General features: G+C 37.6%; 2 protein-coding genes across 2 annotated transcripts; one reads left to right on the top strand and one right to left on the bottom strand.

Annotated features, from left to right (window-relative positions):
- Window positions 1–23: 23 nt before the first annotated feature.
- Window positions 24–7,077, bottom strand: slc28a1 (solute carrier family 28 member 1). The gene is made up of 18 exons (XM_087797758.1): window positions 7,074–7,077; window positions 6,881–6,945; window positions 6,745–6,821; window positions 6,585–6,676; window positions 6,324–6,513; window positions 6,121–6,262; window positions 5,840–5,953; window positions 4,334–4,408; window positions 4,173–4,253; window positions 4,019–4,099; window positions 3,806–3,931; window positions 2,708–2,838; window positions 2,455–2,623; window positions 2,173–2,370; window positions 2,031–2,112; window positions 1,853–1,951; window positions 1,673–1,781; window positions 24–1,612 (listed from the first exon to the last, which is right to left on the bottom strand). Exons 1-18 carry the CDS (start codon window positions 7,075–7,077, stop codon window positions 1,492–1,494), a joined length of 1,956 nt encoding a protein of 651 aa, XP_087653884.1. The 3' UTR covers window positions 24–1,491.
- A 1,535-nt stretch (window positions 7,078–8,612) lies between these two features.
- znf592 (zinc finger protein 592) lies at window positions 8,613–18,076 on the top strand. Its single transcript, XM_087797564.1, has 9 exons — window positions 8,613–8,711; window positions 9,125–11,307; window positions 12,012–12,190; window positions 12,652–12,825; window positions 12,895–13,054; window positions 13,116–13,364; window positions 13,456–13,568; window positions 13,639–13,780; window positions 16,379–18,076. Exons 2-9 carry the CDS (start codon window positions 9,145–9,147, stop codon window positions 16,733–16,735), a joined length of 3,537 nt encoding a protein of 1,178 aa, XP_087653690.1. The 5' UTR covers window positions 8,613–8,711; window positions 9,125–9,144; the 3' UTR covers window positions 16,736–18,076.
- The last annotated feature ends 575 nt before the right edge of the window (window positions 18,077–18,651 follow it).

The raw sequence follows: 18,651 nt of genomic DNA, 5'->3' as shown, positions 1-18,651 counted from the left end.
GCATGTGTCATCTTTTTTTTTTAATGTGAGTCAAGCATGTATTTATGTACAACAAGTAAAACATTTAATAAATAAAATACACAGAATTCACTTACAAATCAGGCAATCAAACCTGTCACTTTTTAAGTTGTTCAGACAGAAATATTAACATGCTAGCTTTGACCTTACCTTACCTTACCTCTCAGATGAAATATTTCATTGGGTTAAAGTCACAACAGTTTTTTTTTTAAATGCATTTGGTTATGTTTCAGTGAAAGTTATTGCCATTTAGGGGAAGATTTACAATTGTTCTTGCAAGAACTTAACAGCTTTCAGTATAAAAGTTTGCGTAAAGGGCCAAACCCCAGATTGTTAGTGATTTACTAAGATCACACATACGCTTTAGAAGACATTCATTGTGCTGAAGAAACACCCGCTTAAAATATAAATAGTTTGTTTCCTGGTTTGCAAGTCATCAAGCGTAGTCAATGTTTTACTTCTCCTAAACATTTCGACAGCATAGGAATTTCGACAGCTGCCTCGTTTCTTCAGAACTGTCAGGATTTTTTTACAGGATGATAAACTACCCCTGACATTTGGATATCTCTGTGACACAAGTGAGAGAGTCCAAGTTCTGTATCACGCGTAAAAGAGACGAACATTTACACGACAACAATGCTCTGCAATGTGCTAACCTATGCCCTCTATGCTAGCCTACAAACGCAATGCGCCGTTCAGAAAATAAATAACCAAATTTAGATTCTCTTTATCCATATTAAGTATGTATTTGCTTAACATGCCCGACAATGATGACAATATAGTAGCGCAAAAGCTCAATAAACAAGATAGCAGTTGGTAAACCATGATTAGCATAACTTTTCTAAAGCCTTAAATCTATGCTAACAACGTAATGTAGCGAGTATTTATTGACACTGATGATAATTTGAAAGTCCAGTTTGTAATGTTTTTATTTTATTTTTGTTAAGTAGAGGATTTATCATTTACCCAATACTACTGGTTCCCACTAGCTTAGATTAGCTTGTTGGTCGGTTGAGTTGTTGACTACTCGAGCAGGCTGACTCAAGGAGGTATTATTTGGGATTTATTTCCTGTTATTTTGACCAAGCTTATTCAAGCGCTGGAAAAAGGCTAATCCCTTCTATAAATGTTTGATTTTTTTGTCATGATAGTTGTAGCATGTTTTTTTGGGTTTTTTTTCTTGAAAGATTGTTTTTTAAAACGTTAGGTGTAAGCCAGGATGATAATTCACAACAAAGCATTTTAACACTGATTAACAACTTAAAAGTACATATTGCATAAAGCAAATCTTTGTTTTGTCCAAACTTAAGCATTATACAAGCGATATAGAAAAGATACATAATAAACTCTAACCACTCAACACACCTAAAGTGATTCTTCAATATGTACATTAAAAAAAAACGTATTGCACGGTCAGTAAGATATTTTACAGTAATAAACTTCAGCCTTTTTCTGGGATCAGGTCAATATCAATTAATAACAAACTGGCTGATCCAGCATCCCACAACATTGGCAACATCTAGCAAAATAAGTAGAGACGTTTGCGACTGCATTCCACGACCCTCCGAACGTTAGGCTCCCGTTGTTGACGGTACTGAAACAGACCGTTGTTAGTTCACCGAAGAGCAGGCACTAAAACACTATGGATACTTACTTTTGAAACAGGTCGTTGCAGCAGATGTCTATGTTAGGGTCGGCTGTGGCGTTAAATTCTGCAACTTTAAACAGACCCACACAGTCTAGCTGGGGGTAGAAAAGTAGTCCTTGGAAATAAGAAGAAACATTTTTTTGTTAGCAAAGCCGACACCTTTCATGGACTTAATATGGATCTTACCTGCGATGCAGGCGTTGACCAAGGATACACAAGTGCCTGTGATCATAGCTCGCACCACCAGAGCGGAGATATCACTTCTTCTAGCTGGGCATATGGACGCTATGATAAAAAAAGAGAGAGCTCAGTGTGAAAAAACTTCAAATCTTTTAAGGAATTTTAAAGTTGTAGAAATACTCACAAAGTCCTCCAATAACGATCCCCAAGGAGCTGAAGTTGGCAAATCCACAGAGAGCATAGGTTGTGATGATTTCCGAGCGTTCCTGTGGGTGGAGAAGATGACGATAAATGCTGGAGTTGACGATGTTGTCGAATCTACTCACGGAGATCCACATCCGAACGCCTTCCACGACCTCATCCAGACCGTTCAGCCGGTTGTCCTTCAGCTCCGACAGTTTCTCATAAGCTACAAACTCGTTGAGGAAAAGTTTGGTGCCGATCAGCTCCGCGACGGTGAAGCTCTCTTCGTACGGGATTCCCATCATGAACGCCACCGGCATGAAGACGTACGAGCAGATCAACTGCAGGAAACAGGATTTAAGCTCAAATGCCTTATTATATGTGTTTTCCTCTGATGTTTTATCTATCATCTCCTTGAGCCATACCTGGAAGGTGATTTCGGGGTATCCCACCATTCCCCCCAGCCAGCTTAAAGCTTGATTTATAAAACCAAGGATGGCAAGAAAGGCGATGAGGTTCGCAGCAATGTTGGCAACGAGGCCGATGGATGCGGAGGCTCCGCTGCTGACCGCCTCCAGAATGTTTTGTTCATCGCTGGACATTGTTTAAAAGAATCATTAGTGATATTAAAATGTATATAAACATTTTTTAAATCATATATTTTGAAAGTTCACTCACCCGCAATCGATCTTTATATTGGCTTCTGACTTGAAGAGACTTTCCTCGGTCTCCGGGAAGGAGAGTTTCGACAAGGCGAGCGCACAAGGAGCCGCCATGACTGAGGCTGAGATCAGTGAGGACGCATCGATCTGAGGAGCACAGAGAAGTTTCACTTTGTGAATTATGTGATTTATGTTGTGGATTTTTGGGGTTTATTATGAAGGTTAACATCTACCTGTCACATCTAATTTTTACATTCATTCATTGATTAAATTAGCATTTCCTTTACCCTTAAAGGCCTGAAAACAAATGTCTTTGTGGTATCCCTTGTGTTGTCTCCGGGTCAAGGTAAACAACCTCACTGGCTTCCAGAAACACATATGTAGTGGTGGAGGTTGTTCACCTTGACCCAGAGACAACTCAAGGGATACCACAAACCCATTTGTTTTCAGGCCTTCAAGTGTCATCTTAACCCTGAGACAACACAAGGGTAAACTGAAAGTAGTAAATGTTGAGCAGGAAGAAGGTGCAACTACTTCAGCACCAGAAGAGCCTTTCACAGTTTCTGTTTACCATCAGTGTGATACCTACAGTAACTCACACATTTTTATAATTAAATTAATAATTTTGTATCGTTTTGAATATCTATTTACAGATAAATAGTTAACATTGATATTCACCAGCCCTCATAAGGTCGGTGTCAAACTGGGTGTGTAGAAATTGTAGTACTCTTTTTTTTTTATAGAAAATTGATTCTAATCGATTTAATTTATATATGTACAGCATTTATATTAAGTACAATTTCTTTTTATATATTAATCGATTTTTAATCGAAACACAAAAGGTTAAAAATATATTATTAAATATTTAAATCTTTCTTTATTAAAATGTAAATCATTTAAATTTTCTTATTCTTTTTTTAGTGTATTTTATTTTTTATAAATATTTGTTTAAACAATCCTGTGTATAAAGTTTCCCATGTGCTTTATTATTGTAGGATAATTTTATATAATAAAGACTATTTATTTAATTATTTAATGACAATTTATTTTGAAATCTCTTTTTTTTCAAATAACACACTGGAATAACATTTTGTTGTCATTTTTGCTTTCTTACCCCAAATGATATAAAGGCACCCATGACACTTCCGGCTATCGTAGCGAACCCCCCGACCATGACAGCGTGGATCTCTGATTGAGTCATGTCCTTCAGGTACGGACGGATCAGCAGAGGAGCCTCTGTCTAAGGAAAAAAAAAGAAAAAAGTATTGATATTAAGATTTTTTAAAAATGAATCTTTTAGTTTCTGGTAATCATTTATCTCAGTCACCTGCCCAACAAAGATGTTGCCTGCCACACTCAAGGTCTCCGTAGGTGACGTTCCTATCGTTATCTGCATTACCCATGCGATCTGTGTGGACCAGCGCACGTGTTAGAACTCGGCGGTAAAAACTCATAAATGTAGGGGGAAAACATGACGTCACCTTCAGGATGACCCACTGCATGATCCCCAAGAAGTACAGAACCGACATCACGCTGCTGAAGAAGACCACGATTGGCAGCGCCTGACGAAGAAGAAGAGTTTCGTTTCAACGTTAATTCTCAAGATTTTCAACATGATTGTTGATCCACAAATTTCACTTACTTGAAAAGCAAAGATGTCAGCGATCAGGTCCCCGAAAACAAACGAGGATCCTTCTTTGGTGTAGTCCAGGAAAATCTATTTTTTAAAACACACAAACAAAACACAACGGTTGTGTAATTCGTTGGAGGTATTTTACTGATTTACAACATCCTAAATTATAATTTACGACGAAGAGTCATAAGACCGAGGAGGAAATTAGATGATTATTAGACACGTGCGTACGTGAGTTGTTTTGCTGATTCAACCTATTGCCGCTCTAGAGATAAAGCCAAACGAACTCAGCTGGAACAGTAGATTGTTCAGCAGTGAGATAAGTCAAAAAAAGTTGATGGTATACGTGACAACAAGTCTCATTTAGAGGTGATGACACTGGTGATAACAGCACGTTGCAGTAATGCCAACTCACACCGAAGCGTGACCATAAATATCTTATTGTTTGTTTTTTGAAAAAGCTTAAGACTTGCAAAATGTTTTGCTGAAAAAGTAATAATCTTGAATGTGTTTCCTTTTTTTTGTTTGTTTTTTTGTTGTTCTGCCCTGGAAAAACCTTTGTATGGACTGCTAAATGATGAGTTTGAGAAGCACATTACATAACAAATATATTTCACTGCAGACAAAAAGTGTTATTTTAGGGGGTTTTTTGCAGGAGAATAATTGAGGTGGAAATTAAATATCCAGACCTCCGCGTAAGTTAGTTGGAACTTCTATTTCTGTTGCTTATTTATTTACTCAAAAATCAATCTTAATTCATAATTTATAATTTTTTAATGTTGTATATAAAAGGACCAAAGTGGGAAATATGCTCCCAACTCTCTCCCACCCAGTAACAGCAGAGTCTGGTTCTGATCAAGGTTTCTGCCTGCACTTGCTCATTGTCCTGTTTTTCTCTTCTCTTATAGTGTTATTTAAACAGTGTCTTGAGATAACTCTGTCATGATTCGGCACTAAATGAAATAGAACAGGTTTATTGTTTTATACATATAGTTTTACAAAAAAACTATTTTCAAATGTACTTTCATTAACCAGTCTAAACACTACTGTAAAGATTTACGTCAGATTTTTCTAAAATTACATTTAGTCTCAAAGATAATAAAAACCCTGTTTTTTAAAAGACATTTACGTTATTTAAAATCTTTATTATTTTGTTTGTTCACATTTGTTGTTATTGTTCAAAAATAAAAAATAACATTTTGATTTATTTCCCAATAGCATTTATGTGTATGTTTGCCTTCAATTAATTTGTTTCTTATGAAAAATATTTTTATTGGATTGCATTGTATTTAACTTATTTACTAATGTATTTATTGTAAATGTCTTTTTAACATTTTATCCTATCCATGTATCTTTTTTTCCCATGTATATAAAAGCCAACAAGTATATTCTCATCATTTCATCTTCACAATTGTCCCAGAATATACATTTCTACCCAGATTCATTACAACATACATATCATTTTACAGTTTCCTTTAGTTGATTAATACGTTTTCCATGTTGTGTGTGAAATACCTGCACTTGTTTTCCAAGCCATTGGAAGGCGACAAGTCCAGGTTGTGTTCTTATAATGAAAAGGCCGAGACAGAACTGCATCCCGAGCCCCCAAAACACCGGCCGCCATGAGACCTGGGTCAGAAAAAAGGTGTTCAGTTATATCTCGGGTGGAATCTTCCGTAAAGTCTCTTGTTATTACAAGGAAGCTCGGCAGCCAAAGCCCTACGATGACAGATACCTGATATCCAAAGTCGAGAGATAACAAAGGAAGACATGTCATAAGAGTGTGTCTCGCTCACCTGTGTCCTGTGTGCTGAGAAGAGGAAGATGAGCACGATGAACATGCAAACGCCGCCAAACGAGATAAGCTGCTCGGGGCGGCTGTAGGTGTCTAGGGCGAGCCAGACCACCAGGAGAACCAAGACCACCAGGATAAATACCCTGCAAGACAAAGTTTTTTCGTTAAATCACCAACAACTTCAACATCGAGCAAACAACCCACCATTTAATCCATCTGAGATTGGATTGGAAGCATTCGACGGCAGGTTTGAAGCACTCCACGATGCTTTCTCCCTTGTGGGTCTTCAACAGTTCGTAGGATTTCGCAGCAATTGCCAAACAAGTCAAGACCACCAGAGCGGTGGCCCTTTGAAAGTCCAAAACACAGGCGGCGATGAAATACGCCACATAACCTAAAAAAGCGAAACATCATATATCAGTTCCTGTTTTCTCCTCATACAAGATCCATTTCTGATCGTCTTACCTGCTCCCAGAATGCCCAGAACAATGTACTTGAAGGTCTGAGAGTGAGCTTTCACGTACTTCTCCGTGGCATTTATTGGCGTGGCAACTTTGCTACATATGAGAAAATACATTCATGACATTTTTTTCAATAAACAGCGTCTAGAAATAAGATCACGCACCTCATGTATGATCCAATTCCCTTCCTCTTTGTACTCCCTTGAAACTGACTCTCATTTTCATACACGTTCTCGTTGTCCTGCGATAAATGGTTATATGGTGATACAGATTTTCTCTCAACACACACGTGTTACACACCTCCATTTGAAAAGCATGGTTGTCCACGCCGTTGACACCTTTGAGGTTGATGCTGTGGCTTTCCTCTGAAAATGAGAGCAGACGATGGAGTATCTTTGTAAAGCAAAAGAAAAAACAGTCCTCACAGCTGTCCCCGCTCGACCAAAAACCAAACAGTGCAGTTGAAGGAAAAAAGGCAGAGCTAATGGCTTACTCATTGTGTGTCCTCCTCAGTCCGGGTCCCAAATGCTGAGCTGCTGAATACACCTCACGGGGATATACTCTGCCCTCAATAAAACTTCTTATCACTAATTGACAGACATGTTATGCACCGCTAGGATTTCTAAAAGATACAACGATAATACAGAAGACTTTTATACATATATGTTTTTAGGGATTAATCCTGTTAAAAACATTATGGGAATCATCATTTAGAGGCCAAGAAGATCCAACAGGAACTCAAACATTGGGAACAAAAACATATAAGCTGATAAGAGATGTTGTTGTCTTGTAGTTTAGCAACAATGATGATGTTTTTTGACTGTTGGTAGCTTTACAATCATCAGTCTTAAAACACACTTTTATTCCCTGACTTTTAACACAGCATGAGACTCTGTTTTATTTGATATTGTTTTTACCGTTTTGTGTTTTAACTATGCTTTGTTGTCACTGTACATCACTTTGTAACGACTGTTGTTGTTTTTAAAGCGCTTTATAAATAAAGTTGAGTTGAGTTGAGTAGCTTCCACAGAGTTAAAAGAATATATATGTTTGCTTGTAGTCGTAGTTGTTTTATTCTACATGTGGTCTATGTTGCACCAGCCACTTGTCCAGGGTGTCCCAGGCATCTCATCTTATTTAGCTGGGTGAGCTTCCAGACCACTGACATGAATACATGACTTTTTTTCTTTTTTTTTTTAAGGGAGAATAACACTAAAGCATTTGTTATGATTTTTTTTATTTTTTTTAATCATAAACTAAGAAAATGTGACCCACTCTTTGATTTTAATTTGCATTCAAATAAAAATATATTGTATAAACTATCAGATTCCACCGTTTACTTAAAAACATTAAATATATATATATATATATATATATATCACTAATATTTCTCTATTCTTTTGTCATCTGAGAGTCAATATATATATATTTTTTTTTCCGTATTTCAAATGTAAAAAATAATAAGCGTACATTTAAATTTTAATTGCCATTATGAACACACACATAAATGTATTGTTCATCGTATTTTATTTATTTATGTTACTATAAAGATTCCATTCCATATTTCTGCTTTTGGGCGTATTGTTCCCCTTTCTTCACTGAGGTCACTGTTTTTTCAGATGATCATATGGGCATTAATACCTCTTTTTGGTTTTGCAGGATGTACTACTCTTCCTCTGTCATTAACAAATGTATTTGTTGTGAATAGTCCGGACTGACGATCCATATACTTGAGGTGAAAAAGAATATTATTATTATTATCTTAAGATTAATCCAAATATATTGTGAACATTGTTGGCAGTTGGCTTTTTAAAATCATGAATTATTATTATCATTATTATTAATTTAGTCTATTGTAGCAACTATTTTTTAAAATAAAAAATAAATACATGCCGTTGAATCAAACGAGATAATTTTAAATCAACCGCCTCATTATAAAAAAAAAAAAAAAAGATACTGCAACATACGCCTGGCACAACGTATCGCGCCTCCTTCCTTCCACCTGTAAGACAATACTCTGGGACTCATTAATTGTAACGTAGTGCACGCTAGCAGCCTAGCTTAGCTATGACCCAATCCTCTAGCCTAGCAGATAGATTTTAAGTGCTTTTCAGCACAACCGGGTCCGATGGTGAGCATGTTTCTGCAGTTTTGAGTAGACCTTTACACGTTTTGTGATGCACTTACTTGCATTTTTCCTAAACGTAACGTCAACAGGGCCTTCTTGTGTAGCTATAATGCTAAAGTTGCTCAAGCTAACGTCAAAACATTTTTCCTTGTGACATATATTTGGAGTTTATGCTTGTATTTGCACTCAGCACTGCGTTTAATGTGCATTGTTTATTAATATCCTAGATAATGTGTCATTATTATTTGTAAGAAACTGTAAAAAGCAAGGTTGTTTACATTTTAGCTGAAGCTAACGTTAGCATTGGCAGCGTTAACCAGCTGATTTTCTCAAACCCTCGTCTATTTCACGTTAAGACTTGTGTTTTTTATATTTTTATTGTTTAAAGGCGGACTGACACGTGTGTCCTCCGACAGGTTTATGAGACTCTACAGTCATGGGTGACATGAAAACCCCAGATTTTGATGATTTGCTAGCAGCATTTGACATCCCAGATGCCACAGGGTTGGATTCCAAGGAATCCATCCGAGATGTTCATGAAGATTCTGAGAGTCATCTGAAACACGCCGGCTTGTGTGAGGATGGGTTATTGGCCAGCCAAGCAGAAGGTTCAGCAGATATCCCAGCTGTCAGTGTCATTGTGAAAAACACAAGTCGCCAAGAATCTTTGGAAGGATTCTCTGAAGGTCTTCATGGCTCTACGTTTGAAAATGGATTCAATGTACAAAGTTCAACAACAAATACGGATTTGTCGGTTGACCCGGGCTTCACAAAATCATTTATCTCCGCTTTGAATGGGGCCGCTTCAAATGACTTGCTCGATAAAGTCTCCACTCAGCAAAGACCTGATGCAACTCTATGTGCCCAGTCTCCCTCTTACCTAAGTCCGGTCTCAAGTCCAGAGTGTGAAGAAACTCGATCTAGTGAAAACCAATTGCACAGAAAGCAGGACTGTTTCCCAGAACTTCCAGTTTTGGTAAAATCTTCAATTGTCAGTCCAAGTATTGCTAACTTGTGCATGTACGATGAAGTACCAGGGAGAACTGAAAATTCAAATCATAGCATATCAAAAAATGCTAGTGATCCAGAAGCGAACAATGTTACTGTCTCAGATAAATCATCTGAAATGCCGAATTCACTTCCTTATACAAATAGCCACCGGAACACGGATAAGAACAATAGCAATTATGAAACTACCACAGATGCTTTGGACGTATCCCAATGTGTAAAATCTCAAGCACCAAAATTGTCTCCTTGTCTTGAAGCTCTTGTGGCTCTAAATGCCAAGAAAGATCATCATGAACCGACTCTTCCTCGAGACTCTTCGCTCGTTCTAAGTGACTCTGTCAAACATGGCTCGAAGGTGCCCATGTCACCACATAGTCCAAGAAGTCCATTGGAAGCTGTGAAACGACTGATGAAACCACATGATAGCCCAATGAGCATCTGCAGTGACGGTAGTGGAAAAGGGTCCCCTGCTGTGACATCGGGTTCACCTGCTGCTATTCCAAGAGTTAGAATCAAGACGATCAAAACCACGAGCGGGCAGATCAAGCGAACGGTCACCAGTATACTGCCTGAATCCGAGACAGAAGAGCTTCATTCTACCTACGAATCATCTCCGTCACAAAGTCTTAAGAGTGAGGATTCTTTCTGCAATGTGTCTCCACGTCCGTCACAGAATGCATCTTTTGAGAGTCCTGTGGAAAACTTGCTCAGAATTGGTTCACCTAGAGTGTTGCTCAATAGAGCAGAGGAACTCATTCACAAGACGGACTCAACAAAATTGCCAACAAAGATCCGTAAAACTAATAAACATGGTAAGAAATCTGGTGCAAATCAGAAGCCAAAGCTGGCGTCCAACTCAAACTTTCTCCCTAAAGCAGTGCATCTTGCCAGTTTAAACCTAGTTCCGCACAGCGTTGCTGCGTCGGTTACTGCGCGATCCAGTTCGCAGCAGCAGAGTCAGCACTCGCTCTCCCCAACTGTCTACAGCACAGTTCCTCTGGTGCATCAAGTGAAAACGGCCAACTCCCTCCCAAATTCATCAGTGCCCAACACAGCGTCAGGGACGCTAAACAGACTTTTGAACAACACCAACCCTGTGCCTACGTATGTTCCAAACCTCACACCCCCACAAGAGTTTAACATTAGCCTTCCAAAACGAGGATTTTGCTGCCTTGAATGCGGAGACTCGTTCAGCGTAGAGAGGAGTCTCTCATATCACTACAGCAGAAGGAGCGTCCACATTGAAGTTGGATGCGTGCACTGCTCCAAGACGATGGTGTTTTTCAACAAATGTGCACTCCTGGCGCACGCACGAGAGCACAAGCTCAGCGGCACGGTGATGCAGTGCACCCAGCTGCACATGAAGCCCATCGCCCAGGACCAAATGTTTGTGCCGTCGAGTACAGATCCTTTCAAAGTGGCCTCCTACTCTCCGCCGTCGGGCTCAGTGACGAGCCAGCCCGTCATGCCCCTTTATCCCGACAATGTGATCCGCCACAGATTTCGATGCCTTGAGTGTAAGAAACATTTATCTGACCACAAAACTTTGGCTTGCCACTACCAGAATCAATCGAAGGACAACAAGGGATTGGTGAGTTAATTTATGATGCATTATCGTACCAAATGGCATGGATTCAAAGTGACCTTCAGTCTATGTCATAGCCACCAGCACACTGTTTATGAAGTGAAAAGTTTAAATGCATGACACCTTTCTGATATTGATTTTGGTTAAACATGCTTTGTATTTTTAAGTTAATTACTATGAATATCATGTATTTTAAAGTTCAATCAGTAATTTATTTGTCAATCTGAAAAAAATAAGTTATGCTTTCTGAAATATCCCGCATTTTCCTGATGCTAAATTAATTGAAGAGATATTTTGGCAAGGACTGTTCTTCATTTCTTTATTTTCAAGATCTAATAAAGTTATCCAATTTTTACTAGACAGCCAATTTCCCCTTATACTTAATGGTAAAACTCTAGAAAAGTATAAACCAACACATTTTAAGACCCTATTTATAAAAAGGTTTAGACCTCTATCTGACTACCTGTTTATCTATCTATCTATCTATCTATCTATCTATCTGTATATATATATATATATATATATACTGTGTGTATATATATATATATATAAATATATCTCGACAATCTCTTTTAATAATGCATCCCTTCAACCGGCTTGTGTGTGTTGATTATTTTTGGTGGCTTAAACAAGATCTTATCCTGCAACTTTTTTATTTTTTTTAACTCGGAAGATAACCTATATTTACTGGCTTGCTTCATTCTTTGCAGATATGCAAAGTTTGCATGATGCTGCTCCCCAACAAGTGCAGCTTCAGAGCTCATCAACGTATCCACGCACACAAATCCCCATTCGTCTGTCCCGAGTGTGGAGGCCTGAGTCGTTCCGGAGACATCCAGAAACACATCAAAGAGAACTGTCTGCATTACACTCGCAAAGCCTGGTACAAGTAAGTCACTCTCAATTCAGAGGCTGCAGATACAAATAGCAAATACAAATGCAATAGCAACAGCGGAACTAACAAACATGAAGCGGTCTGGGAATCCAGGGAACTTCAGAAAGAGAAGTTTGCTTTAAGCAACATAGGGAAATGTTAATTTAGTGACACTTGGCTATTAAAGCAACAATTTCCTCATGGTACCGGCCAACATGTATGAGGCACAGTCATAAACTTTAGTAAAGAAACTATTTCTAATATATAATGTGTCAGGATTATGTTTCTTACCGTTTATTTTAAATGCATTTGGGTAAAATTGTCCCTTAACCAATGTAATTAGAGGTGGAGTGGAGTTGGTCTTAAAAATGAATTATAGATGTCTTAATAATTTAACTTAAGAATTCAACTTGTCTGTAAGCTGTAGTAACCCTGACTTGAACCTGATCTTTTTAAATGAGTTTTTCCTCTCCCAGGTGTCTTCACTGCGATGTCGTCTTCAAAACTCTCAACGGACAGAAGTCACACATTGAGGAGAAACATTGCGAAGTGTTCTACAAGTGCTCCGTCTGTCCCGTCGCGTTCAAAACCTCGGACGGCTGCGAAGTTCATCTCAAAAGAAAACACAACGCGACCAAAATATCCCCGAAGTGAGTGTTGTCCTTCGATTGATCGTCCTTCCCCTACTCTGTTCTCAACGCCACTCGTGTCATTTTCAGACTCATTTTCAAGTGTTCCTGCGAGAAAATATTCAAGAAGAAAGCTTTGCTCATACAACATTTCCATCACGACGCCAACAAGCGCGTCACTTGTGTTTTCAAGTGTCCGGAGTGCAACTCGGTCTTCTCACAAAAGCATCTTTTAGTGCAGCATTTTAAGGTTGGTGGTGTAAGTTTGGTGTGCGTCTGCTCAGCTGTTGATATTTGATTATCTTTTTTAGAGCGTGCATGGAGGAGATGCAAGACCGGAAATGGAGGAAGACAGTAATCCAACAGACGCGAGCCCACCTCTTCCACTCGTCCGTAAGAAGCGTTCCAGGAACACCGAAGCGACGGAGAGTCCAAGAAAAAAGGCTGAGTCGGAGAGCAGGACTAGTGCGAAGCCCATTGGCTGGACATGCGGGGAGTGTCTTCAGTGGTTCCCGGAACGAGACCAGTACATTTCTCATGTAAAGAAAAGTCACGGGAAGGTAGGACCGAACATCAGGTTTACATCAATGTACATTTAAATTAACTCAAACATCTTGACTTATTTCATTTTCATTGGGTTCTGCTCTGCAGTCAATGAAGCGGTTTCCATGCCGACAGTGCGAGCTGTCGTTCAACTCGACCACCAGTTTAAAGAGACACATTCGACTGGATCACAGTGGAAAAAAGAAAGTCTACTCATGCTGGTGAGATGTTGGATGATTTGGGAATATTATTTCAGTCGCATGTTGTTTCTTAAAATATGTTTTCTTTCAGGTATTGCACAGATGTGAAGAAAAACTTTACCAACAGTGTTATGTTGAAGAATCACATCAGTCTGATGCATGGAATCAAAAATCCAGACCTTGGCCAAATGCCCAAAACATCTGTCCAGGAGATGAGAAGAAGTCGTGGAAAGGTGAGTCAAGATCTTAATTCTCCTCACTAGGATTACTTTACATTATGCAACAAGATATGCATATAATCAGGGCTAAGTGTAGCCATTGCCTATATTCTTGATGAAGTGAGAGTGAAACTATTAAACTGATATAAGTTATAAACGGTTCCGACAGCAAGCTAACGGCCCTGCTGTTAATAATTTGTTATTTTATTGTGTACTTTTTGTCAATAATATGACTGACGTTTATTTTTGATGTTAAATGCAACAAATCTTCACATATTTACACATTAAAATGGACAATCCCAAAATAAAATTTCCGTACGCAGGTGTTGATCTTTTGTTGATTTGTCTTGATGCCCTCAAGATGTAACCTAAAATTGTTCACCCCTGTGAGAAGCAATAGTTACTAGCACCATCTACTGGTCACTTTGTGTATGGAAGTATATCGTTGCCATCAGAATATTGAATGGTTTAATTTATTTTTTTCAAATATTGAAAGGTTTAATTCATTTCAATTATTCAATATTTGTTATATTTTAATTTCAATGATTCAATATTTGTTATATTTTAATTTCAATTATTCAATATTTGTTATATTTTAATTTCGATTATTCAATATTTGTTGTATTTTCATTTCAACTATTCAATCTTTTTGTAATTTGAAGCTTTTTAAATTAAATATAAAATGTTTTGAAGCATTTTAAATCCAGTATTAAAAAATTCGAAGCCTTTCATAGCCATTCATTTACGCTGATGGTCTGATCCTTCACTATAAGACAGTTCGAAACCTGCTCTAGAACTTTTGTCAGTGTTGCCTTAAAGAAGAGCATACATTTTAGGGCACCAAGGCAAACATTTATTTATTTTATATATATATATATATCATGCTCTTGTTAACACCTATTGAAAACAACAGGAAAGTAGAATGATGACTTCAATATATATAATTTCATTTATTTGACTAAATAATGCACTCTGGTTTGACATAATGTCATTTTAGCTGATCAGCTATGCATTAACATCTTGTGCTTCTACTGCTAGTAATTATTCATTTATAACAATTATGTATTATAACAAATATTCACGAACTTAAAAAAAAGGCCTCTTTCCCTCAATATATCTATCTATATCTATATATAGATAGATATATTGTAGAGGAAATTATAGATAATATATAAAACGCCATGCAATTATCATTCTATCAATATTATAGTTTTCATTAGAGGCTTGTATTCAATAATTTGAAAAAGTATACAAATACACGTATATTACACACTTGGTCGCTGACAGACACAAATAAAAACAAACACACACATAAACACATCGACAGGTTTAGGAACTGGCTAGTTTCGAGGGCAAACAAACCATTAAATACTTTTGAACAATGAAATAAACTTACCTAAAAAAGTTGTGTATTTTGCTACGTTTTTTCCCAACAGCGTGTAATTGCTCGTCATTTTTAAAGTTCGCTGCCTGACCAAACACCTCCCCTCCTTCCAGACGCTGATGGTAACGAGTGTATCACGTCGTCAGTTTACTTTTGATGGAAGCTTCAAAAATGACTCCGCCCATGTTGTTTACCTTTTACCGCTGGATTGTAATTATTATCAGTATTTATTAAAAGAAAGTCTATATTAACAGTTTATAAGCGTTCTTTAAAATATTTTTTGACATGGATCACACTGTTGTAAAGGAGCTCCGGTGTAAATGTTTATATTTAACATACATTAAAGTGCTATATAAATACAAATTACTTACTTACTTACAAATACTTTATTAACAGAGACGATCTTGTTTGAGGAAGTTTAACAAAAATAAACCTGAAAATCACCTTCAAACCTGTCGGAAAGTTCACACATTTTCATAATCTGTTCATTCTTGATACATATGAATGTATAACTTCACACGCTCTCATGGAACATGAGGCTCCGAGGTTCGAACCTGCCACTTTTAAAGACGATACCTTTTAACAGAACCAGAGATCATTCTAAAACATGACATTGGATAGCAGGTTTCGAACCCGCGACTCCAAAAGACGAGACATCACATTAACTCACTGAGCAAACAGACGTTGTGGAAAAGGATGTGACCATGAAATTAAAACATCATTCCTGTTTAAATCTTAACTTTGACATCAGAATCTACTGATTGATCATGAGATGTTGTTTAAGATGTTTAAACTCCAGATGTAAAAACAAAGTTGATACTTTGTCATGAACATGTTGAGCATTTATATTGAATTTAAAGAGCTTCAAAAAATGTTTTCATTGAATTTAAAATGATTCGAATTCTTTTTATATTGATTTTCTAATGCTTAGAATTTTTTTATATTGAATTTAAAGGGCTTCGAAAAAATTTCTTAATTGAATTTCAAATGCTTTTGATTTTCTATATTGAATTTAAAGGGCTTCTAATTTTTATATATTGAATTTAAAAGGCTACTAATTAAATTAAACTATTCAATATTCTGATGGCACTCGTATACTTCCATATTTGTGCAACTGTACTTAAGATGTAGAAACAATGACTAATTTAATTAAAATCATAAGATCCTGACAGACATATTGTCGATGCTACTGTTAATTTGGGGAAACTGATTTGATCTGGTTGTCTCAGGGGTTGGATGTGCATCGAGCCGAAGGGTCCAGTAAAGACCAGGAAGGCTCACCGGAGGCTCCTGCGGCGAAGCGCTCGAAATCCCAGCATCGCTGTTCGAAGTGCGGCTACGTCACCGACGACAGCGCGCAGTTCCAGCAGCACATACCTCAACACAAGACGGACCAGAACGCTCCTCAATGCCTTCACTGCGGCCTGTGCTTCACCTCCGCGCTCTCCCTCAACAGACACCTGTTCATCGTACACAAGGTCAAAGAGGAGGAGAAGCGGAAGGAGGTCGGTAAGAAGAAGAATCAGCCGGATGACTCTGAGGACGTGACGCGAGGAAGGAGTGAACTACCGCAGACTTCAAACTGACGGCTCATCTTCTAGCTGCTGGTGGAACCAAGAATGTTTGCCTTTTTACGTTTCAAGCCACACACTCTGGAGAGAAGTTTCTTCAATATTTTTCTACATCCATATACAGATTTATAACCATTTTTTTTTTAACATTGCATGTTAACACACTATATCCACCCCCTGCCTTCAACAGTACCTTTTCTTAATTTACTTTTGTACAAGTATTATATCCTCCACTAGGACTAACGAATGTCTCGGAGTCGACGACATCCACCGGTGAAGGAGTTGGACGTCCGCCTCGTCTCAGCGATACAATCGCTAAGGACTTGTCGGACGCATCCGTTGCACTCTAGCTGAATGGGATTCAGGAACGTCTTGTGAAAACCGTTGAAGGGCCAAGCTCAACAACAACATGTCGGTGTATTACTAAGCGGTGTAATTTAATTTTTAGCCTCTGGTTTTTTTAGATTTAGACCAGGTTTTGTTAATGATGTAAAGACATTTCAGTTGCTTTTTTAAATTTTTTTAAAATAAGCTACGTTCACATTACTGGTGAGTATTATTGGATTTGTGACTAACTTTAATGGCGAATGTGCTCGACTGCATTGCTGCATGATTGACACAGCAAAATGAAAGATGATTTGAACCATTTTCTACCCATGTCAGTTCAATTATGTCTTCCTTCTGAGTTTTAAAGCAAAATAACTGATAGCTCCTAAGCATACAAAGGTAATGTGAACATGGCTTCAGTATTAAAATACCTCAAATTGCCCCCTGGCCCCCAAAAAAGAAATCTTGTCAATGTCAAATCAGGGTATGTTGTTTTGGATAATCCATATAATATGTGAATTTGATGTTTAGAAGTGTTTGTAGTTTTCCACACCAGGCCCTGTCAGCATGCAGCATTCTGAAATATATTTTTTTAACAACCCGTCATCACAAGTAGTTGTGGTGTCGTTGTTTTTTTTTTTGTATCGAATACAGTAGCTACCTCTCTGGCTGTGATTGTTAAAGGAGGAGATGATCTGTGCAATGTTTTGAACGTGTTTATCCCAATTTATTGAATTTTATAAATGATTTTTGGGAAACGATTATCGAGTCATATTGACTGAAACCTTGCGAGTGATCTGTGTTTTCTTGCATCCGTCAGCGGCCGGACGCCGCCGTGTCCTGTGTCTGAAAAGCATGACCTGTTTCTTGTTCGTTGAATATTTGTACTTTTGATACTGTGTACAGGAAGTCAGTCACGCCTGGGGTTGTTTTTATGTTTTTTTTTTAAAGCCATCACGTCGTCATGCAGTGGACAGTGCGCATCGCTGCTATGTTTACTCAATATACTCAAAATAAATCATTATTAACTCTTCGTTTGTCGGAATCTTACTTTAATACTTTGTTTTCTCACTATTACTGTTGTCCTCCTTTCATATACCTTCTGTCTTTTTCCTCCTTTTTCATCTGTCGCTTTAATTGGGTCTTCGGTCATTATTTTGATTATTTCAAAATGTGTATTTTGGGGGATTTTTTCGATTTTTGTCTTAGTTTTCCACTTTTTTCTTTCTCATAGTTATATATAATATGATTATAAATTGCTATTTTCTTTTTTGTTTTGTGCGATTATTATTCTTTTATCATAATATTTCATTACCTTTAGTGAAAAACAAAAAAAATTGACATCAACAGTTAAATATATATCAAAGATGAAACATTTGAAGGTCTTCACATTAAAAAAAAATCCTATTTATGGAGATTTATTCCTTATAAACAAGTAATATCATCGGTGAGGGCAAATAAGGGCCACTGGAACTGAACAAGCAAGAACCCTGTTACCCCATTGTCTTGCATATGTAACTGTGTTTCAATAGTTTTCCAATTTGTTTCAATATGTTTTAAAACTGTATTTTCACTTACCAGACACCGTTTTAACAAGATCTATT

This window comes from Callionymus lyra, chromosome 8 (assembly GCF_982586985.1).
Source record: "Callionymus lyra chromosome 8, fCalLyr1.hap1.1, whole genome shotgun sequence".
Classification (NCBI taxonomy): Eukaryota; Metazoa; Chordata; class Actinopteri; order Syngnathiformes; family Callionymidae; genus Callionymus; species Callionymus lyra.
The sequence above is the reverse complement of the archived record's forward strand: the minus strand, read 5'-3'. Positions and strand labels throughout refer to the sequence as shown.